At 41.1% G+C, this 24,633-nt stretch overlaps 1 protein-coding gene across 2 annotated transcripts in view; it reads right to left on the bottom strand.

Moving 5' to 3' along the window:
- F13a1 (coagulation factor XIII A chain) overlaps nt 1-24,633 on the bottom strand; it is a 172,978-nt gene that overhangs the window by 67,162 nt on the left and 81,183 nt on the right. For both annotated transcript variants that reach the window (XM_076939184.1, XM_034511156.2), the window contains exons 7-8: nt 11,724-11,898; nt 9,178-9,316 (exon numbers count right to left, since the gene is read on the bottom strand). In XM_076939184.1, the coding sequence (XP_076795299.1) occupies nt 9,178-9,316; nt 11,724-11,898 (314 nt within the window). The remainder of the gene's footprint in view (nt 1-9,177; nt 9,317-11,723; nt 11,899-24,633) is intronic.

The following is a 24,633-nucleotide window of genomic DNA, read 5'->3' as shown; positions in this document are numbered from 1 at the left end:
CTATTCCCTGGTCTTGGAAACTAAGGTGGTTAATATTGGGCTGTCTTTCTAGGGAAAAGTAGTGGTTGTGGTGGAACAGGGAGGATTAGCTAGGATTTATTGCATAGCCATAACCTATTGGTAGAAATATGTATAATTGTTATTAAGATGAAGTTATAATTTCTTAAATGGTACAAATTTACTTTGATTTCAAATTTAAGGTTTTCATTGGTACGAGCTTCTTATTGACATAAAAGTGAGATTAATATTGTTACTCTCATAGGCATTGTGCCTATATAACACATTTAGGAATACAAGGCTTAGACCCAGTCCTTCTTTAACTTTTCTAACTGATTTGAGATGGTTAGCCTGTGAGTTAAGGGCCTATAGCAAATTCATGGCTCTGAATTTATTGTTAGGGTGTTTTCTATATTTTCTTTAGAAATAGCTGAGAGGAGTTAACAGACAACAGTCTAGATTGCCTTACATGAATAGTTGGTTTTCAAAACTTCAGAAGTCCACTGAATTAACGTTACAAACATTTCTGTATTAATGTTCATTTTAATTAGAGACCTGTCTGTTCCTGACAGCTTTCTGTCTTGGATTCTAAGAAGAAACTGAGCATCTTTGGAGTTACTCCCGTGGTGGTGAGACAGCCACTAGGCAAGAATTGCCTCTTTTCATTTACAGACAAATTACTGTCCAGAAAAGGACACACTTGTGGAATAGTCGACTGATTATATCTGCCAAGACAGAGTAATCAGTCCTTAAGAATTCTGCATCACTAAGTCTGTCAGATGATCCTGGGCCAGAAGGCAGAAGATCAGATGCTCCAACATTCTGTAGTATAGGGACTGTCCAGGTGTTCAGCAGTCTCTATAAATTAGCTAAATTTTAGAAGCTATACTTTGTGTTTCCCATAATTTCAGTTAACTCAGTCATTCTGGATTTCTGATGGGGTTGAAGACTTATAGTCTCATAGCCAATCCCGGCTATTTACTTTGAGAGAAAAGATTTGAGAGGATGGTTTTCTGCTGACATTCATTCTAAGGCCAAGAAAAAAGCCAGGTTCAGAACTAAGTCTCTTAGTTAGGAGAGATGACAGTGGTTTTGGTTAAGTCAACAAAATGATGGACTGGGTATTATGCCTATCTTGTACCTTACTGACACAAATTGGTATAGTTATGCTCTAATTGTATTTTGAGAGAAAAGTTTTATTTTAACAGGAAGGGTGATATGTAGGAAGAGCTAAGGTGGGAGAAGTAAGGAGAGGAAGAAGAGGAGTAAGGAGAAGAGGAGCTAGGTTGAGAGAGAGAGAGAGAGAGAGAGAGGTGAGGAACATGGAGGCAGATGTTCGAGTGTCTCCACCAGTCAAAGACAGTTGATATATCTAGGTTGGGTATTGGGTTACACTTCTGATTGTATGGACATCTTGTTATTGAGCATTACCAAACCTATAACATCTTTGATTGACATTTTAAAAAAATGTATAAAAGCAAAAAGGAGAAGAGGGGATGGAATAGGGGTTCTCTAGGGACAGGAAATGGGGAAAGGGGATTGCATCTGAAATGTAAATTAAATATTCAATAAAAAATAAATTAAAAAAAAAGGAAAACAGAGGAGCAAGTGTTTGTGACCTTGACTTGACTACATGATTTTTTACATGTGGTAATGAAAGTATAAGCAACTAAAGAGAAAACTGTAAAATGGTTTTGATAAAAATAGATCATTTTTTTTTGCTTTAAAACAGACCATTAATGATGCAAAAAATAAAGCCCAGAGATTAGAGAGAAATGTTTATTTGCATCCAGAACATGTAACTAACAGCTACAGTGTGGTGACTGACAGCCCAATTTAAAATTGGACAGGAGTTTGAAAAGCTATTAAAAAACAACAACAACAACACAAAACCCCACAAATAGTAAAAGAAATAAGTCATTCAGTATTATCAGTCCACAGAGGAATGGACATTTAATCTACCATACTACCCATGTTCACTAGGAAGTCTGTAACAATTTTAAAATGAAATAGAGCCCAAGAAAATTATTACCTTGGCAAGGAAGAATGTGGAGAAGTTGGCGCCCTCATGTTCCACTGGTAGGAATATAGAATGGTGAAGCTGATTTGGAAATAAGTTTGGCATATTCTCCAACAGTTAAATGTAAAGTCACCATATGACCAAGCTACCCTAACTATGTATAGTCTAAGAAAACCAGAAACATAAGCTCTCACAAAGACTGTTACATGGCTGATCAGAGTGGATTGTTCATAGCAGGCAGAAGCAGTTCCAATGGACAGTGGGTGGACCACTAAATAAAACATGCTTTGTCCTCACAGGGAACTGCCATTCACTGGTAAAAGGAGTCCTTAGCACATGCTCCAACATGGATGAGCTATGCGAAGCATGCTCTGTGAAAGGAACCAGACAGAAATGGCTGCACAGTGTAAGATTCCATGCATATGAAATGTACATATCAGCCACTGCAACGGAACAGAGAAAGCTAGCAGCCGTCAGGGGCTGGAGAAATGAGAAAGTTCCTTTTAAGATTGAAGAAAATGTGCCAGGTAATGAAGGTTACCCAATGCTGAAGAGAGTAAAAATACTGATTTGTGTACTTCAAAGGAGTAGATTATTGGAGTTCTCCTCCAATAATGATACCCTGCCTATAAAAAGAAGGTACTCTTACTGTAGGTCCATGGGGTTGTAATTTAATCTGACACCTACTGAGTGGTATCTTGGTTAACTTCTGCATCTGTTTCCTCATCTTAGATGAGGACAACAATAGGAACCTCGGGAAGGCTGTTAAAAGATGGAGCAGGTTAAACAAGCCATCACTTAGAGCAAGGGATGATGTCCAGAAAGTGGCCCACAGTGTTTTATTCTTTGGAGCTAAATTTGTAAGTAACTGTGAGTCCTTTGTTGAACATGCTGGTACATGTTCAGCATAAATTCCCAGTCTGCAAATGGTGGAGCTCATGGGCTAGCTTCCGCTGATAGTCGTTAAGAGTCAGTTGGCCAAAAATATGGGTAAGAAGATAATGTTTGAAAACAAACATCTTGGATACAGTGTCAGAATTAGTAACTTGCATGCATGGTGAGATAATTTTACAAGCCCTCCAACATCTTTAAGCAGTTCAGTCTATATTCGGGATTCTTCTTCTATACGATTTTATTTGGAATTTATTTTCGGATCACTCTATTTTCCACAGTGATTGAAACTGAAGATGATTCAGCAGTATATGAATCCAACTCATAGGAATATGCAGCACATCTAAGCTAACGTAAAGGCAGTACAGGCAATTTTAAAAAATGTGCTTGTGGTATATAGAACATCAACCGGGGGCAGTGGGCATTAGAACTGTAGAAGGGTGAGCCTTCAGATGAGAGATCAGAACCCTGTGCTTTGCCAGCGCTTTGTGATGAACACTTTCAGTGCACAGGAAGATTTGCAATTTGAGGTCAAAAGTAGAGGCAATAGCAACCACACTCTCTCTAGAAAGTATTGAAGAAAGCTTTATTTTCCTTTCCTTTTTAAATTTGTTTTAGATGCACTGGAGCTGGCTAACAGTTGCAATCCATTCTTGAAATCCCCCTGCTCTATTTCTTTCCTCCAGGGAACTTATGTGAAGCCAGTTCATGCAGACATCGCTATGCATGAGCAGGCTGGCCACAGCCTGGCCACGTGCAGGCTTGCAGCCTTCATGCAAAGCAAGTGACAGAAAATGCTGAACTATACAGGAAAGGTTTGGATGGAAGAATAGGATAACTTATTAAAATAAAGTTATTTTTGAAGCTGGGAAGAACTCTATAACTCATTAATACTGAAGTATTACATTTGCATATGAGAATGTAAAGGTCTTGAGATGCTGAGTAACTTGCCAAGGTTATCCAGGTAATTAAAGGCAGATCAAGTCACACTGCTTTGCAGTGTGTGTGTGTGTGTGTGTGTGTGTGTGTGTGTGTAAGATATAGAGAGCAGCCTTGCTTCCTTGGGCTTAGAATGAAACTCCCCCTCTGGTCTCTCTGCTTCTCAGTACATTGTATGTATATAATACACATATATTTTTTCCATATTTTTTTTTTTGCCTTCCAGTACAGACTGGAACCAGTGACTCTCCAGGAATTGTCCAGGCCTTCAGTGCCAGATTGAGACCACTGAAGCATCCTGCTTCATGGGCCCAGCAACTGTTGGGTTCTCAGCTTCTGCAGCACACATGTGACCGTGGTTGGACTACCCTGAGGTGCTTTCACTCCATTGTAATGTCAATGGTGGTAACTGAAACCATGGCTAAGCTGGGGGCTGCTGCGCTTCCTCTAGCACACTGAGAAGGCTGGAGCAGGAGTGATGGATGGGATATGGACAATGAAGAGCCACTGTTCAGGAGGTAGTGAAGCTGCTGGCTCTAAGTGACACTCTAGAAGCATGTTCAACTTCCTCTAAAACAGATCAGGAAGCAAGGGCTGAATTTTCCTCAAGGAGGCAGAAGGTATAACTGGCCAGCATTATGGGGGAAGAAGGAGAGGTGGCGATAACTGGTAATGTCATTCAGTCTCATCCCAGCCAGCAAGAACAATCTGCTCTTGCAGAGGCAGAGCTAGAGGGCATTGTTTATTTTAGAGATGCAGCATGAAAAGAAAGGGACTCTTGCTGCCATACAGGAAGGGCTACAAAGCCCACATAACGAGTGAAAATGGACCGAAGGTTCAATACCCATGGTCATAATAACACACGATACTTGTATTCAGGTTCATCCCTGCCTGACTGCCTGGTCCCTAAAGTAGCTAATGTCTGGGCCATTTCAGTTCAGCTCTTGAACCTTTAATGACATACACCCTTAGGTTTCATCTGTGCACTAAGGACACTTCCTGGGACTTTCCATCTTTGAACAGCACAGCCAGAAGCTTGAAGGAGGATAATGACTTTCAGTCTATGAGCACCTCGCAGGAGAGCAGCCTTGCTTCCTTGGGCTGAGAATGAAACTCCCCTTCTGGTCTCTGCTTCCCAGTGCATATTATGAGCCTCCATGTATTTTATGTTGGGTATTCTCCATGTGTGTTCTCCTGGGGGAACACTAGGAGCTTCTTGGGAACAGCCAACCTGATTACCTTGTCTTATAACCTCAGCACATGAGCTTTGGACACAGTCATGTGTAGTACAGTCATGGTTTTGTAGCATAAGAAAGTGGTATTTGTTCAGTTTGGTTAGCATTTTGCTGTTTTTCCAAAAGGAACTGTTTACTTTTGCTCCTGCCTTCAGCTGAATGCATGCATGCATGCAAAAAAAGAAGAAGAAGAAGAAGAAGAAGAAGAAGAAGAAGAAGAAGAAGAAGAAGAAGAAGAAGAAGAAGAAGAAGAAGAAGAAGAAAAGAAAGAAAGAAAGAAAGAAAGAAAGAAAGAAAGAAAGAAAGAAAGAAAGAGAAGAAAAGAAACTAGAGAGTGCTTCCCTGATGGGGGCTGCATTCTGAAGAATGGTATAGTTTTCCAAGAAGGCTCCTTGAACTAGACTCCATTCATTCCAGCCAAGGGACACAAGGCAACACTTGCACCAAGCGGGAGGGAAGCCCTTCCATGAAGTGCCTTTCATGACCCTATAAGTGCCACCATCTCTGTCTTTTAAAATTGTTTCCTACTCCAATGTGACCTGCAAATAATGAAGTGGCCAAACGCTCTTGTAAGGCACAATGAAACTGTCACGTCCTCCGAGCACGAACTGACTCTCCCTCTTAGAGAGGCCCTCATAGTCCCATAATCCAGCAGTGCAATGCTAGGTCAGCCATTTCAGCAAGCTGCCTGCAATGACTCACAGATATGCTAGATGCTACACACCCTTCAGACACCCCCGAGGGTGAATATCGAACACAAGGGACCTAAGACTGCAAACAGGACACAGAAGCTAAGCTACCTGCCCTTAGTGCTCCATGTCACGGGCCCTTGCACATGACTAAGCCAGCCCTCTGGAAGGCCCTGCTGGTCTGCCTCCTGTTTGGACAGTCATAAACCTGGCTGAATGCTGAAAGGCGAGATGTCCTGGGTCATCGATACCTAAATGGACAAATCAGCTTAGCACAGACCTTGAACAATGGGACTGAAGTGTGAGGAGTTAGGTGGGGTAGGATCCTTTGGTGGGAACAGTGGAGCCTACTGAGGAAGGTATGTCCATGGGGCTGAGTGGAAGCGATTGCTTCTCAGAACTGCATTAGACAACTAGGGCAAGAGTGACCTCTGGGTAGTCAGCCAATGTCCAGCAATCATTTCTACTCATGCTTGAGCCTCTGCTTAGTATTGGTCTCTTACTCCAATCCCCAGATAAATTTTTCTTTCTACCACTGGCAAGCATTGCTTTAATCAGCATTAGACCTGCCATTAGTACAGGTTGGGAACACTATACCAGCACCAGATGCCCTGGATCTTTTCATATTTTAGAGCATTTGCATATGCATAATTAGGTATCTTGGAAATAAAATCCAAATCTTGGCTTGAACTTCACCTATGTGTCACATACATATCATGTACATTCAGAAGGTGCTTCTGCATATTTCAGTGTGTTTGATTGTGAGTCTCACATGAGAGAAGACATGGAATTCTTTACATGTACATGTGAAGTTCTGGATTTGTGTACTATTTCAAACAGTTGGGTTTTGGGCTTAGTCATGGTCAACCTGTGCTTTGTGTGCATGGTCTCATTTAATTATTTGTCACAGTCACCCTACTGGGAAATGGTAGTTGCTAGGATAATGAGGACCCCGAAACTCAGAGTTGTGACGTCATTTTCCTCAACACCAAACAGCAAATAATAGCTTAACCCAAAGCTTGGTGTGTGTGTGTGTGTGTGTGTGTGTGTGTCTGTGTGTCTGTGTGTCTGTGTGTCTGTGTGTGTGTCTGTGTGTGTGTCTGTGTCTGTGATGATCACATCCTGCTTGATATGTCCTGGAGAGCCTTCACCAATCCCTCAAGCAAAGAGAGTCCTTGACATGGTGTGGCTTCTTAGAACACACATAGTTTATAAAGCATAGCAGTGTTTGTGCAGGCACGACACATGTGCCTTTTCTTTAAAAGTACCCCAAAGTCACAAAAGTCTCAGTCATCTCAGGACACTGGGCACCCCTCTCTTCTGAGTTTCTCAAGGTACTCAGGAGGATGGCAACATATTGCCTCCCTGAGACTCCAGCTGCGCATCTAATAAAGAAGGTGATCCCAGCAGCCAGTGTTCATTAGGCACCTGCTACACTCGGCTCTGTACTGAGTGAAATAGAGATTTCTGTCATTTCTACTTTAGAGGAGGAAAGAGGCACAGAGAAACTCTGCCTTGCTCAAGGTCACACAGCTGGCCTTCAGTAGAGTCAAAACACTGAGACCTTTTGTCCCTGTCCTTGGGGTCTCAGCATGTCTCAGGTTGGGGTAGCACAGGCCAGTATCAATGAGATGCCTAGCCACCATACATCAACTCCCCCAAGTCTCATCAGGAGAGGGCAGAAAAGTCCAGAGCACTGTGTGTACTCAGGATGTTGCTGGCCAGACCAGGATCAAAGTCTTATGTGTTAAGCAGAGTATCAGAGGAAGACTCTGAGAGAAGGAACAAAACTCAGAACAAGATTTTAAAAACAACTGGATAGAAAGAACAAGATCTGTCTACTCCATGACTTTATACCAACTGTATTTAGGATTTCATTATACTCTATGACAGGTTCCTCATAGGGACCTATCATAGGGATATTTGCATCAAGAAACTAGGGGACTGAAGTTGCTTATATAAAGGGACCGTGTGTGTGTGTGTGTGTGTGTGTGTGTGTGTGTGTGTGTGTGTGTGTTGTCATGCCTCAGAGAAAACAAAATCATTCTCTTTCTGCCATTACCATTGACAGTGGGCTTTATGGACTGATATTTTGGTCTGTTCTGGCCATTCCAGACAGGCAGGGCTGTGAGCTGCAATTTCACGGGTTTAAATGGTTCTTAGAATTGCTGTTGAGTTTCCATGGGCTAGGCTTTGTCTAGCCCAGGCCCTCTAGCACCCTTTCTCAGCTCATTCCTTCAAATAAGAGGTTTTATGTTTTATTCATAGTAACCTGCTGCTGTGAGTTGGGGGCACTTCAGCCATTTCTCTTCTCAGAATTCTCCAGTGACCACTTACAGGTACTGGTGAGTGAATGCTGCTCCCAAAGCCAATCCATGCCCATGATACAGGTTTTTCAGGCACTTCTCACTTTTAATTTCTCTTAACAATGCACTTGTAACTTCCCACTATCCCCATTTGGGTGCTTTTACAACTGACAGCGCTTTAGCTTTATGACTTGTGAAAAACGATTACACAGGACACAATTTTGGCTGGGACATTTCACCCAGTTCAATGCCTGGTGACTGCTCAAATTATGTCCCAATTTCACTCAACATAGAGTTTCCTAAACATCCTTTCATTTGGACTCAGAGGAGTTTCTCCTCAGGTAAGTGTGCCACATTGGACTGATGGGATCGCTACAAACAACAACATTCTTTGAGTGCTTACACTCCCCATTGGATGGCCAGCTTCCGGTACTGCACTGCAGGGTAAAAGATGCATTGGTGTTTGGAAGGAATCTTACCCTTTTCCTCACCTTGATTTCTAAATGAAAGCTGGGCCTATAGCCAAGGCCAAGTTCAGCCATATATTCAAAGAGTCATTCTATATTTCAGAAGTAAAAATATGTGGGGTGAAGAATTGGAGAAGTCTATTGCCACTTTACAAGATACGTGACCAGGATACAAATGTGTTTGGGCCTCAGCTTCCACATCTGCAAATGAGCGATCTTGTGTCATTCACCTGATTAAAACCATTAGGACATGTAAGATTGTACAGGCACATAAATTGGTTCATAGGAAACTGTGGGAAGATGTGAATGTTGGCTGCAGTCCACATCACCCATAGTATTCGTCATGTGCTATAGAGGAGCCAACCCAGGCATGTACATTAGCTGTGCTCATGGCTTTAACGACTGTTCTCGTACAGAGAGATGATTGACTTTCATCACTAGGGCCGAATTATCTGCTCAATAATAGTTGCCACCACTTAAGATGAAATTCTGTGACAATAAGACATTTATACCTGTGAAACTGAAATATCCTTAAAATGGAAAAGAAAAACACTTGGCAGTATCTGCTTTGTAGCCCACGTGGAATGGCCCTCCTACCTAACACCAGCCCATGCCATTGCAAGTCAAACTCACCACACTGAATCCTTGGTGAGTTTGGAGCTCACAGTCCCATCTTCTTCCAGGAAGATGTCCATTTGCAAATTGGCATCATTGTCATGGGCTGAGAAGTAATTGGTAATGACTCGTGCAGGAATTCCAAGGCATCTTAAAACTGTGAGCGACAACAATCACGTGAGACACAACCCATATAACAAAACACCATGAAGAATCCTTTTCTCTGTGGGTCTTCCTTCCTCCCCACTGTGTAAAGGTCCCTTCCTCAGATGTTCCACACCCACCGAGGAAGTGTGTCTTGTTCAGTCCCCCAAGGGCTGAAGAGAGACTGCGTTGGGAACAACAAACAACAAAATCATTTCTAACAGAAACCCAATAACCCTCTGTTAATTGTTTAGTTCTAACCACAAGCTCATCAAAATAGCAGCGATTTAATCCTCTTAAGAGAGCATGTTCCTGAAAACACCATTTTTAGAAAGCCTATCTCAAGGTAGGGTTGTAAAGGGCTGGTCCTTAGTGGGACACGCTACTTCTGGATGAGATTCCTCCTGCACCATTCTATGCAGGGTGACACCACTGAGTCATTTTAGTTGTTAGATAATAAATTACCAGGGTGCATCTCTTGCCATATGTACCTATTGATTAAGCTTAATCCAAGTGCCCTTTCTGACTCCCAGGACACCAGACATCAGGGCTCATTGGAAATAATTCAGCTGACAATTTTAAGATTAATGACTTGGCTTGTTTTTATCCCCCCTCTCCATCAGAATAATTTAGCATTTTTTAAAATAAAGACTATCCAGCCCTTTCAACAGAACAACCTTGGAAGTACAAATGTGAGTTTAGTAGAGGTATCCTGTCCTTCAAATGACTTGGCCTCAAGCACCAAACAACAGGGTGACAGCCACCACTGGCTTCTCACTTCTACAATCCTCGGAAGCGTCTAGTCACCAGTATAATGACTGACACTCATGTTCTATTTCTGGTGAATTCTAATGTGAGTTGCTGGGCACTAGATCATATTATTACTGAAGGGGATGTGCTCAAGTAATTTAAGACAGTAAAGGCTGACTTTGGGGTCCCAGCTCCTCCTACCACCAACTTTTCTTTCTCATTTGCTTCTATTGTGACCTCTCTATAGTATAGTGAAGATCCATCTTTGCTTAATTTGACATCAAAGCCGGTCCTCAAGCACAGAGAACATCCTTTATGCAAATAGCATACATTGATGTAAGGTTTCACTATTTTATCTGGTTCTAAACCCAAAGGTATTGAGCTACGGCAGTGAAATTTCAGGTGTGTGAAGGACTGGGTCTTTTTATGGTTTCCTGAAATGAGTGTATGGGAGTGGCCTGGCTTTAAAGTCCCAGGCATCCAGAGATGCTTTCCAACCTTCAGCCACCAGGAAGCTCAGGCTTCTGTCTGACATGAGCAGCCTCCCATAGGATGACTGCTCCCAAGAAATGAACATGACTTTGGTCTTTGAATACAGTCAAAAGGCTCAAAAAATATGCTTATTCAGATGGTGCCATATGAAATCACAACAAATTTTTAAAAATGTCACTTCTGTTTGTGTGGAACAGGACTAGGTCCTGGACTGCGACAACTTTGTGTTAAAATAGGTGGGTCTCACATTCATTTTAAAAAGTGTCCTTCTCCAAGCCTATAGCCCCCCTACTCTCAGGTTTTGAAAATTTTATTTTAAAATGCTAACTAGGCAGAGCACTGTTTACTAATGAGCAAGCAGAAAGGATGCTCTGACTTGAATTTAATGTTTCTCTGAGGCAAGAAGAGTGCTGTGTGAATGAAAATCATTACTGAAGTGAGGACATAGTGAAATGAATGGCCTTTTAAAATAACCACTGAATTAACTGTAACATTGCCTGGGCCGACGAAGGCAAGTGCTATTTGGTAAAATGATACACAAGACTAAAGAGAATTATTCTGTTCCCATCTGTTTTGCTGGGCAGATTGGACATTGGATGGACTAAGTCCCAGATGGGAAGCTGGGAAGGTGAAGATGCTTATTGACTACTGATACCCAACTGAGGAGGCTCCCCCTGAGACTTACAGATGAGGAAGAAGATGAGATGACCTAACTATTCTTTTCATATCTAGGACAAGCTTTTAAGAACTTACAAAACATCTCATCAATAACAAATAAGTGTATTTATATAATGTTTCAAGAAAAAAATAGAAATTGTCTTTCCTTATTCTTTATTGTTTTAGGTTTTCTTTAATCTTTAAAAGAAATTCTTAAAATGGCTCATGCTTTGCCCACTCCCTTCCTCAGCCCCTCCAACCCTCCGTTGCTCTGGGTGGCAGATGATGGATCATGTAGGAAGCAGTCTATCATTCTTCCCATAAAGATTCTGTCGTCAGAGAGATGTGAGCATATTTGGCCCAGCACAATTTAATTATGCAGTGACTACATCCCAGAATAGTCACCCATAAATTCTATAGAGCCAATGGGAGCTGTTAAGTCTCCTTACCAGCTTATAGATAAAGTGATTTGGAGTGAAATTTCTGTTACATTAAAAATCATTACTCTATTGGACACTTACATGTGTTAAAGACACCAGCAAAAACCCAGCACTGGCCATATCGAACTGGTGTTTCCGAGCTTTTGTATTCTAGTAGAATGTCAACACTTCCTGTCCAAGCTGATGGGGGGACACCGTAGGCATAGATATTGTCCCATGATCCAACAAGAACACCTTCATCATCCTTGGCATTCACCTATATGAGAGATGAAAAAATAAAGGTCATTTAGAAGATTGGCGTGGGGCAGGCTGAGGGTTCTAGTGCTGTCCATGAATCCTGTGTGGGGAAAATACTTCCTATTCCTGTTCAATTGATCATGTTATCACCAAGGGTAATGATGCAAGACCAGAGTGTGCAAATGGAAGACACGATGGCCAAGACTCAAGACTACCTTCTGAGTAACATGTTATCAAGCATAGTTGAATGGTGAATAAGAAGAGTCTTCTCAATTCGATTTGAAAAAAGATTCATATCAGGTACTTGGTTAGACCCAGAATGACATGGAGAAGATAAAAGAAAGACTGAAAGAGGAGAAGTTAGGGGGGGGGACTCAACTGACAAATGGAAATCAGTGATGAGGGTGCTTTCACTTCTGTGGTAAATAGTGGGTGCTCTCAAACTACAAAGGTTAATACCAGTTGCTAAAGACACCATGAAGAGTCAATGGGAAAATAGACTTCCATAGGCACTGTACATCATTGTTTTGTTTTCTTTTTTTTAATTCACTAAAGAAATACTCTTCAGGCTTAGGGGATGGCTCAGTGGATAAGAACACTTGCTGCATAAGCATAAAGACTTGAGTTCAAATTCCCAGCAGCCATGTTAAAAATTGGAAATGGCCAGTATTGTGGGAGGCAGAATCAGAATCAGAATCAGAAGTCTTGTTGGCTGCAGCTCTTTGAGATCCTATCTCAATGGTTCAAGGAGAAGACACAGCAGGATACCTGATATCCTCCTCTGTCCTCTACCTGTACATATATGTTCCCAACATGTATGTATATGTACATGCAAACGCATGTGTGTGTGTGTACTTGAGTTGCTGATCAAACCAAGGCCTTGTACTAGGTAAGTATTTTACTATTGAATTACATCTCAGCACCTACTTTTATAATTATATTACAAGGTGTTTCTATTTACCTAGGAGGTCTGAGATCTTAGTATAGTAGAGACTTAAACTGATACTGGCAATCTAGAATATTTGGGGAATCCTTGATATACACTTGATACTAGAGCAGAAACATCTAGTATACCTAACGTGCAGGGGCAAAGACAGTTGATGTTTAGAAAATAGAACTAAGTCTGGAAGCTTGCTTTTTTTTTTTTTTTTTTTTTTTCTGGACACTGGTGGATCTACTTCTTGGAATGGAGCTTTCATTAGTTTAATTGTAGCCAGCATCCAGGTGAGGAACAGTGGGAATTCTATTCAAATTGGGTGCTGTCTCAAAACTGGCATGACAGTGATTGTGAATACTCAGAGTGTGGTTTGTGAATCACCAGTAATCATGTTCTCTGAGGTCATCAGAATGCATAATGTCAAGCTCCTCCCAGTCCTGAATGACAGTGAGAAGACACTAATTAGATATCGATGCAAAATACAGGCCCTGAAGCTGTGTGATTAGACTGTGGAACCCGTAGAAGAGATACAAAAGTGCGGTGAGTTTCTATGTATCAGCAGTGTCAGCAGCCTCCTGGACTTCTCCATTTGGGATGCTCTACTTGGCTAGAAAGGACTCTTATTCCGAAATGCTTCAAGAGTTCCCAGAAGGCAGAGATTAAATGTATAAAAATGTGTCTTTCTAAATTCCAGCAAGTCTGAATAAAGAGCTGGTGATCCAAAATTATTCAATAATCAGGTCTATACTCAACAACCATGCAGGCCTTGGACATTGACTATGCATAAGGCCTTTCCCTCAGAAGAGGCAGAAGCTGAGTGTGTGGGAGTGTATTTTGACCTGATGATGAAGACAGAAGCACACACAGGTAGAGTGGAGGGCCAAAGGAGAGGAGAATCGGTTGGAGGATGGTCCCATCATCTGGGGTTTTGCAGAAGAGATGCCATTCAAGCTGTCCAGAAAAAGTCATCCAAAGTTGAATAACTGCGATGTCATGAGATAATCGGACAAGCTTGGGAACCTTTGTATGGTTATCACAAAAATATTCAGGACCGAATGAAATGCTATTTCTACCTTTGACTTTGTGTCCAGTCAGGTTAGAATGAAGACTCTTGGTCAGTACTTCGTTAATGAGTTGAATGTAGAAGGAAAAAAAAATGCGTTTAAGTTTCTTAAAGACCTCTACCAGCAAGCTCAAGGCTTTGTTGTGAACTTACTTCAGCCAGTTCTTCAGACCCTATTCTTGACCAGCGCTTGTCCTTGCAGATGAATTAAATATCAGGAAATGAGTGCCAGCTGTGGTGGAACACTGGCAGTGTCTGTGGTAGGCCTTGGTCTTTCTGGAGAGGTGGTACCTTATGTTTGAGAAGTAAAATAGAGTTTATGGACCCCAGAAATAAAAGTCCCTACACTGTGGCTCTGATGTATGATTTTCAGATAGATAACCATTGAATAGAAGGCTACTGATAGGATAAAGTTGAACCCAGTTACCTAGGGAGAAGAGTAAGAAATAAATAGCCCTCTTCCCTACAGACCTTTTCATTGTTAATGCTGAGTGCTTTCCCCTTTGCTAGATAAATCACAATTCTCACTTATTAGCATTCGGCAAGATTAGCTACTGTGTTCTAATTAGAACATTGATTTCTAAGGAGCTCACAGAGCGAGGTATGTCTTCCGTGACAGATGAAAAGGGTTAAAGTAAAATAGCCCCTTCTAGACAACAAAATACGCTGGAGGGGCAATCCAAGGGCATGCTGGGGCTTTTACTTGCTAGAGTTGGCTGTTAAAACAACCTATTGTGAACTCAAGTTTAGACCAGGGGCAGATTCAAATGTCATGGTTTTGAGTCATTGGCGATCCAGCATACAGTATGAACCTGGGGCTACCGACCAGAAGTAATTTTTAACATTGATATGGCTGCGTTAAATTCCTATTCCGGGGGCTGGAGAGATGGCTCAGAGAAAAGAAGACTGGCTGCTCCTCCCGTGAACGCAGGGTTGTTTCTCAACACCCTTCCAGGGAAGCTAACACCCTCTTCTGGTTTCTGAAGACACTGCATGCCCATGGTGCACAACCATAGAAGCAGGCAAAAACCATGTCTACACATAAAATAATTTAAAAATAAATTAAAAGTTAAATTTCCATCGCACTATGCCTACAGAACTAGAAAGATGAAAAAGTACCCCTGAACATTACTATCAGCAATATCAGTGGTATAAGATCCTACAGGAAACTCGAACACCCAGTGCCTAAAGCAGATGTGGACCGTGAGAGGTACAGGGAAGCAGTGAGGTCCAGAATCCAATCTAATCCGGGTCCTTCGGAAGCCGGGAAAACTGGGGAAACAACACAGTGCTACAGTGTTTCATCTATCTTTTAAAATCTGGAATTATAATGGCATCTTTGTCTTGCTCTGACCAAAGACATGAAAACAATTTCTGTTAAAAAAAAAAAAAAAAAAGAATGGGAAAGGGTCACATATCAAAAGAGTCAGATATTCTGTGACTATGATATGGAAATGACAGAAAGCCTAAGAGTGTGACCTCACGGGGCCAAGGTTCTGCATGAAAACTGATAGAATCCTAAAAGAAGGACCAGAACATAGGGCACTAAGAAAGGTGACCCCTCCCCTCAGTCATTTCCTTTGCTCCAGTCTTTGCTCATCCCTGCTCCAGTCTCCCAGTGCACTTCAGAGCAGATCATGAGGTACAGTGCCCTAAGAACAATAGGTCTCAGGAGAAACAAAATTCATCTTAGGTTAAGAAGAGCCAGATTTGATCTATCAGAACAAATAACACACCCAAAGAAGAACTGTGTATAAATACATAAAAAGAAGAACACAAGACTTAGTAAATAGGAAGGAGGGAAGGAAAAGCAACGCTCTTACTTAGAAGAAAACTAAGGAGCATGAAGCGTTTTCTCCCAATCTATAATGAGATCTAAAGGGCATATGGATGACCAAAAAATATCACTTCAGAAATAATGATGCATCATTAGCTTTGAGATACAGAGTAGACAGTGCTCAAAGCAAATAAACAACATTGAGGAGAAATGAGATAATCAAAAACTATTAATGAAAAAGACAGACATCATTAGAGAGACCCTAAGAGCTCTCCAGATGACACAACGCAAAGATAACTAGTGTCCTTAAAGTAGAGAACCCTCAAAATGAAACCAAAGGTGTGACCACACTCTAGAGCCCTTGGCTTTATCAAGAGAACATTGAATCTACACTGAAAGTCCATGGTTTGACCCGGGCCCCTAACCTAGAACTCATAATAGATTTAACTTTTGAATAAAGAAAAAATTGCTTGGTCATTTAGACAAAAGTAATGCCACTCAGCAAAAATTGAGGGAATCGGGCCATCTTCGGATGTCTCTACAGTACCATTCTGTGACAAAACACTGCCAATTACTATTCACGTTGTCCTGAGAGATAGGTGTCTGACGGATGTTAGGCAGAGCCAAGCTGCACAAGGATAAGGCCAAGCAACATAAAGTCTAAATCATGAAGGATCTCAGAGAGTGTAAGAACCATAAACTCCATAACAATTACAGTTCAGCATCCTTCAGAGCTACAGCTCCAAAACAAGTTGAAAAGCTTATAAATGTAGGACCTAAAATGATTATAAAAGAAATGAGATAAAAGAGTCAAAGGAGAAAAGGAAAGAACATGCTAATGACTCAGTGGGTTGGTCTCTCATAGTTAATTGAAACCAGCTAAAATTAAAATATAATTCAAAAGTACATAATTACTTTATGTCTAATTGGTTTCATAATTTGAACTAATTTTGGAAGAAACTGTTAGGAAATATCTGTTATGAAGAGACATTATTTTTTAAGTTTTCCGTTCTGTATAATTCAGTATTTTCTTCTGCTAAAAGTAAGATTTAATATAATTAAATAGGATTTAAATATAATTAAACATAATTCTTTAAATAGTATGATGCCATTTGGTACAAATACAAACAAATGGATCAATGGAGTACAGCAAAAACCACACACACACACACACACACACACACATATATATATATATATATATATATATATATATATATATATATATATATATGCATAGCTCTAAAGGAAACTTTTTAGACAAAAGATTTGGTTCAACAAAGACAGATAGAGCAACTAGGTATCAGAGGTCAGGAAGCCTCATGGAAGTTAAGACTCACAAGCCTGAAGAGACAACAACCTATGGATTGGGTGAGCATTTGAAAACCATATGTCTGATAAGGGACTGAAAGCCAAGCAGAAACATTAAATAATTGTGGGGGTGAGAGGAGCCTCATCTCTGGAGTAGCTGCTTGCAGGTTGTTCAGGGAACTCTGTTACAGTGTTGGTGGAATGTGAATTAGCACAGCCATTTGGGTGGTCAGGATGGAAGCTCCTGAAAGAAAGACTACCCAGTGCATTAATACACTTCTGGGTCTGTTTCTGTGTAATGTTTTACTTTTGTGAACAGATACTATGACCAAGGCAACTCTTATAAAGACAACGTTTAATTGGTACTGGCTTACAGGTTCAGAGTTTCAGTCTATTGTCATCAAGGTAGGAACATGGCAGCATCCAGGCAGGCATGGTGCAGGAGAAGTTGAGAATTCTACAGATTCATCTGAAGGCTGCTAGCAGAATACTGACTTCCAGGCAGCTAGGATGAGGGTTTTAAAGCCCACACCCTTAGTGACACCTACTCCAACAAGGCCACACATTCTAATAGTGCTACACCCTGAGCCAAGCATATACAAATCATCACAGTTTCCCAAGGCATTGACATCATTAGGTCAAAGAGACATCTCAGCTCATCTTCACTGTAACCCTGGTCGGGATAGCTGAGACATAGACTTGACGTAGCTGATAGGAAGCTGGGTAAGGTACGTTCAGCACATAGACACAAGAGAGTGCTTGCTATCAGGCATATAGACACAAGACGTGCTATCCAGAAGTAATGCGGGAAAATATGGACATATTGTTTCAATTTTATTCTTTAAATTGTTACAAATTACTTGGATTCCTTTTTGAGAGAAGTGGGACTTTTTTACTTTTATTACCAACTTTTCTCTTCTTTGCTTTCTTTTTTAAGCAAAAAGAAAGCATTTATAAAAAAAACTCTAGGAGTAGGAATGTTTATCAATCAAATATTTTCAATTCTACAATGAAAATTTGGTTACCAAGTTCTTCTTAATTACTATATCTATGTTTTCTGAAGTATTTACTAAAAGGGAGTGGGTGATTAAAGCTCCCATCGTGTGCCACGAAAGGTGCCTATTGTGGCTATTATCCCAAATTCATGACTTAGGTCTGAGGGAACAAACTATTTTTTCCAGCTACAGAGCGGGCAGAAGCAGTGCTCTATAAGGAGGGGAGAGAGACTCAGCCATCCAAGAAGTAGACCACCAGGGGGCCGGGCAATGTGGGGTTTCTTTAGCTACTTTCTCTGAAATGATGCATTCTCCCTTAGAGCAATGGTTCTAAGACTTCCTAATGCCACCCTTTAATACAGTTCTTCAAGTTGTGTTGATCCCCAACCATAAAATATTTTCATTGCTACTCCATAACTGTAATTTTGCTACTGCTGAATAGTAATGTCTGTTATTTTCAATGGTCTTAAGGCAACCCCTGTGAAAGGATTGTTTAACCCCCACAAAAGTCCTGACCCACAGGTTGAGAACCACTGCCCTAGAAGGAGGAAGAACAACTCCTATGATTCAGAAGCCTCAGCTCAAAAAGTTACAAGATCCACCAGGCCTCTCAGAGCTACCAGTTGTGACTGTGTGCAGTTCTGCAGGGCTCTGAGGATGTAGTTTTATGAGTCCTCACCTATGCTGGGGTGGGCTTCTCAGTGACACAGCTGCTTTTATGTACTTATGCTCCTGTGGGAAACCCTGGCTAGCCATGATTGGTTCTGAGGGAGCACAGATGATGACAGTGGTCTGTTCTACTTCTTAGCACCATACTGGGCAATCTTCCACTCTAGAGTAAGAATAAACTTGCTTTCTGCACCATTTGAAAGACAAAGTGATAACCATGAAGTCTGAGCAGTACTGACAAGTGAAGACATTTGACATTTTTAAGTGTCCTATTTCCTGTAGCCCAGATTTTCCATTTTATATAGTTAGAATTTGCTTTCTGTTTCTTTTTTAACACATGTAAAGGGATTTCTCTTTCCTAGTTTGCACATTTTATATGGCTATGATGAAATGACTTTTCTTTGTTATAAGCCTGTTAATAAAACAGGCTAACTGCTAAGGAACTGCTACATTTCATTGTATCAAGTTATGGTCTCCTAAAGGCTAGGAATTTGTAACTTTTTGAAAATAGTTTTATATGTAATCTTGCAAACAGTTTCCTAAAACAGTGAATATGAATTTGGGGTAACACGTACCCTCTTAAGAGGTATGTAGTTAAATTTGGGAAGGAGAGAGATTATTCCTAGTATAAATCCTTTCCGGGTTTTGTAAACCACAAGTCCTCAGTTACAACACTGTGGTGACTAGCCATAAGCATAGCAGACCACCTGTGTCCCACACACCTAGGGCTTTGTATAGACTGTATTGAGAGTGAATCAGGGAGGGCCAAGTGCTGATGTGAGGGCCACAGCATCATCTGTTCTTACTAACAGCTGTTTTCTTTCTCATTTATACATTTAGATTCAATTACTATCACCACAAAGCAAGTGTAGAAAATTGGTTCTGAAGGCGCATTTATCTGGGTATATAGAGATCTGTTTTTCTCAAATTTTTTTTTGCAAGTTACATGGTAAGGGTGAGAGGGGCGATGAGTCGAAGGTGAAGTTCTTAAAGGATTATCCATGGGCAGACAACCCAGCAAATATACCTAAGAAGGAAGAAATAGAGCTGCAGGAATTCTATTCTCCTTTGCTTGACTCCTTCACCCTGGCCCTCTTTGGGCTCTCATGGCATTTATAAATACCACAGTCGACATTTTATATGAAGGAAAAGAAATCCAAGCGCCATCTTGGATTTTCACAGTCAGGATGGGAAGATGGCGGATGGGGGGTAATTAGCTGTTTTCTGCCTGGGTGTGGTTGGAATGTTGTATTGCCTTTCTGCAATGCCCTTCCACACTGGAGCCCCTTTATTTCATTACCAAGCATGCCTATTGTTTGTGTAAAAGCCAGCTGGTTTCATGGGGAATCTTTTCCCTGTCACTGTGGTGGTCTTACTCTGCTCACACGGGGCCCTTTGCATGGCACTCAGGGAGTTCCACTGGATGGATGGATATGGCATTGCCCACAAGAGTTTAACATTTCCTTGCAGACCCAGAAGGAGATAGAAATTCCACAGGAAGACCAACAGAGTCAACTAACCTGGACCCTTGAGGCACTCAGTCTGAACTACCAACCAAAGAACATACATGGGCTAGACCTAGGCCATCCTGCACATATGTAGCAGATGTGCAGCTTGGTTGTCATGTGGGTCAAGAACAACTGTTGTGGGGTCTTTACCAAAAGAAGTTGTCTGTACATGGGATATGTTCTACTAGCTTGACTGCCTTGTCTGGTCTTAGTGGGAGAGGAAGCACCTAGCCTCGAAGAGACTGGGTGGGAAAAATACCCAGGGGTGTTAGAGTGGAGAATACCTAGGGGACCCATACCCCCTCAGAGGAGAAGGGGAGGAGGAAGGGGGAAGGATTGTGGGAGGGGGTGACTGGGAGGGGAGCAGTGAGTGGGATGTAAAGTGAAAAAGTTAAAAAATAAGAGTTTAACATTTCCTTTCTATACCAAGACCCAGTGACATTTTGAAGTAGACAAGGTTCTCACATTGTGCAAAGGATCAAGAATGACCAAAATGATACTGAAAGAGCAAGATGAGGGGATCTTGATCTGATGATTTGCTATAGCAACTTGGTAACTAACACTGCTGTACTGGAATAAGGAAAGACAAACAACAGAGTCTACAGTTGCTCCAGCCTCATCTGGTCATTCCATTTCTAACCAAACCATCACATCAGTGAAAGGCTTAAACAAAGAACAGCATTTCCAGTAGTATTTTCAGAAGAAAATAGATAAATTTGTGGGGAATCAAAACCTTTGATCTTACCTCACATCACATTGAAAGACCTCAAGATGGATTATAGATCAGCATACAAAAGCCCAAGTTGTATTTCAAAAGAAACACAGGGCAATAATATATTTATGTCTTGTAAAAATCACATGTGTCCTAGGCAGAACTATTTCTTTGAAGCTAGCTGGTGGTGTGACCAGGTGGTAGGGTATTTACCTAACACTCTTAAGTCCTAAATGTGATCCCTAGTACCACAAAACCAAACAAAAATACATTAAAATTTGGATTTTATACCATTTTAAATAAGTTCTTAGGAATGACCAGAGTTTACTCTCTGACACACATGTAACAGTGAGAACTGACTCCATTTGGGACTACAGTATATTCCTCCTGCCTCCCACATCCCCCCACACACACACAGAGAGAGAGAGAGAGAGAGAGAGAGAGAGAGAGAGAGAGAGAGAGAGAGAGAGAGAACAAAGTATAGTCTGGTGGAAAATAACCTCTACATGTATCTGAGAAAGGGAGTGGTTTCAGAGTATACACACAACAATAGCATCTCTGTAATTATAATAGAAACAACCCATCAGGAAAACAGCCGTTGGCTTGGGAAGACATGGCACTGAAAGAGGTATGTGAATGGCCAGAAGTATATGGAAAAGTGCACAGCATTGCTACTCATCCAAGGAAATAAAATTAAAACAGCAATTGGATGCAGCTACGTTCACACACTAGATCTGGCGAATCACCAAGAACAGATAAACCTGCAGGAAAAGTAGACTGTCAAAAGTTTCTGGAGGAATGTGAAATGTATGACTATTATGTCTGACTAACCAGGGGCACCTCACAAAATCAAACACATACATAGTCTGTAACACAGCCGCTCCAGCTTTAGATGTTCACTCCACACATATGAGAACTTGCACTTAAAAAGATGGAAGGCCCCATGGAGGCTGCTGAGAGAGAACTGCGGGTAATATCCCACTCAGCTGTGGGCCTTGTGTGTAAGGATGCCAACTAGACAGGCACAATGTGTCCACAGGTGCTACAGTCCCAGGCCTGTTTTGGGGTAATGGACCACTTACTGATTGGATTTATGTCTGCTACACAGAAAAGAATCCATGACCAGTACTGTAAGTCTGGTTAAAAGCCCATTCCTAACTCAGAATCTATCTCCAATTGATAACTGCTGGCAAAGGAAAAACTCATTCTTCTTCAATGGAGTCTCATTGGTCATGCAAACTACACTAAGGGCAGGCTCCATGCCCAGTAGTAGATGGCCAACACAAATGATATCAATGATACTTTTGGAGGTATTTTGGTCTCACAAGACTTTGTCTAGGCATTTTCCCCTTTCCTTACAAATCTTTCACTTATATATCTTATTGTTATGCATTTTTGTTTGTGTAAATGTGTATGTGTGTGCCGGTGTCTATATATGTGTTTCAGGCTTTTTCTTTGGCTCCTTTTCTGTTTATTTGTTTGTTTCTTCATATTCGTGTTAATTTTATTTTATCTTATTATTTTTTGTGGTTGTTATTGTTATTTAGATGCCTGGGAGAGAAAAATGATGTCAATTTGGGTGGGTAGGAAAATGGGGGAAAGATCTTGGCAGGGCTGAGGGAGGATAAACCATAATCAAAATGTAGTGGATTAAACAAAGAAACAAAGAAACAAAAACCTATTTTCAATTAAAAATCATGCCCGTGGCTACAGAGGTCACTGGTGCTAATGGGGAAGCTGCTACTGCTGTTTTGTTAAATGTACATGGTGTGTCCATCATATTGACACCTAAATAACTGTGTGTGCACCTATAGAATAGTGTCATCCACTTTAGTTGGGGAAGCTTCTCTGCGCAGTGGTCAATGATGACTTCAGGGAGTTCTAACTGATCAGAAGTACAGAGAATAAATGGATGTTGCAAGTTCAGCCCCAAATGGAACATTTTTATTGTTTCCAAGGCTCAAAGAACCTTAGGAAACAATGGGCGTAAAGTGTAAGAGCCAGAAGAAGGCAGGGCAGGTGGGTGAATGGACTTCCAGGCACAGTATGCCCATTGTTCCATTGAACTCAGAGCTGCTGTAATTACCTGCTTGTGCTCTCCATAAGAATGGGTCTGCCAGCATCTTGTCTTGGGATGGGGAGGGCCTTACCAGGTCCCACCTCTCCCTGAGGATTTCCACTCAGATGCTGATTGAGGAGAGAGACTTTTATTCTTCTGTGCTATAGCTGCTGATAAGACACACATGCTCCCACCCACGCTCTTGTAAACAATCTCAATGACACATCTTGGGTCACATGCACAGAAAGACATGAGCCTAGAATGGGAGCTACTTAGGAAGAGGAAAGGAATTAGTGGAAGTTGGGAGGATAAGAGAAGGTAGTGTGGATGAATATGATCAAACCATACCATACATATGTATGTACATGTCATATAGAACCCATTATTACATATAACTAATATACGTTAGCAAAAAAACATTGAAAAGACCTATTCGGAATGTTCACAGCAGCCGTGTAATCATCCCAAATTGGAATCATCTAGAAGGTCCAACAACAGATGAATGAATAGATAAGTTGAAATACATGAAATAGAATTCTGTAACAATTCATGGAGTGAATGAAGCCAGTCTCACTCCATCTTCGTGGACCTAGTCATGTGAGGTGCCAGAGGAGGTGTGTCTAATCCACTGCAAGGACACACGGCAGCAGTCCTTGGGGTGCAGGCCAACCAGGAGAAAGACAAGGGAAGTCCTGGAAACGTCTATATTTTGCTGAGTTTCATTTTCTTCAAAATCCACTTATTATATTTATACATTTGATAGCTATTTTTTAACTGTATAATTCTTTAATCTAAAAATATCTTATAACTAACCCTAACTTATACAACCCTATAATGAAAGACTTAACTGACATAACTACTATTATGAATGTGTGTGTGTGTGTGTGTGTGTGTGTGTGTGTGTGTGTGTGTGTGTATACACCCTGACAAGGGTAGGTACTTAGATTTACTTTTCATAGTAACCATTACAGGAAATAACTAGCTCTTGAATTAGTAACTGAGGACTGTGATTTGGCCATGCTGTTTCTTACTACCCATGTGTGAAATGACTTAATGAGAATAAAGATGGAAACTGAGTTCAAGCTCATCATTGTCTCTTTTCAATCACTGTATCCCTACTGTGTGCTATGGAGCTAGTTGGTATAGAGCAGTGGTTCTCAACCTTTCTAATTCTGTGACCCTTTAATACAGTTTCTCATGTTGTGGTGAGCCTCAACCATCAAATTATTTCATTACTACTTCATAACTGTAATAATGTTTGCCTCTGTTATGCATCATAATGTAAATATCCAATATGCAATTCCCAAAGGTGTTGTGACTCACAGGTTGAGAACCACTGGTGTAGAACAAGCTGTCAAAAGTATTAGAATGAAAGGGGTAGATGTAAGAGAAGAAATATAAAGAAGCTAGAGAAAGAGACAGAAAGGGGGAAAGATGAAAAGGAAATAAAGAAGGCATAAAGTGTCTGTCCCAAGAGACCCCTAGGCTATGCTGCACTGTAGCCATCTGTCCTGGAGATGTTGGTCCCAGGAGACAGGAACAGCTCCGTCTGCACAGCTTGGAGGGAGTGCTGAACAGCAAGCACCCGTGCTTCAGAAATAGCCTGTGTGATTACAAAATAGATGCTGTGTTGAAACTCATTCCAGGAAGCAATTCGGAGGAAGCAGACATTTAGATTGACTATGATTATCACATTGGAGAAATAGCTTGTAATAAATGTCTG

The sequence above is a fragment of the Arvicanthis niloticus genome, chromosome 8, assembly GCF_011762505.2.
Source record: "Arvicanthis niloticus isolate mArvNil1 chromosome 8, mArvNil1.pat.X, whole genome shotgun sequence".
In the NCBI taxonomy this organism is placed as follows: Eukaryota; Metazoa; Chordata; class Mammalia; order Rodentia; family Muridae; genus Arvicanthis; species Arvicanthis niloticus.
The sequence above is the reverse complement of the archived record's forward strand: the minus strand, read 5'-3'. Positions and strand labels throughout refer to the sequence as shown.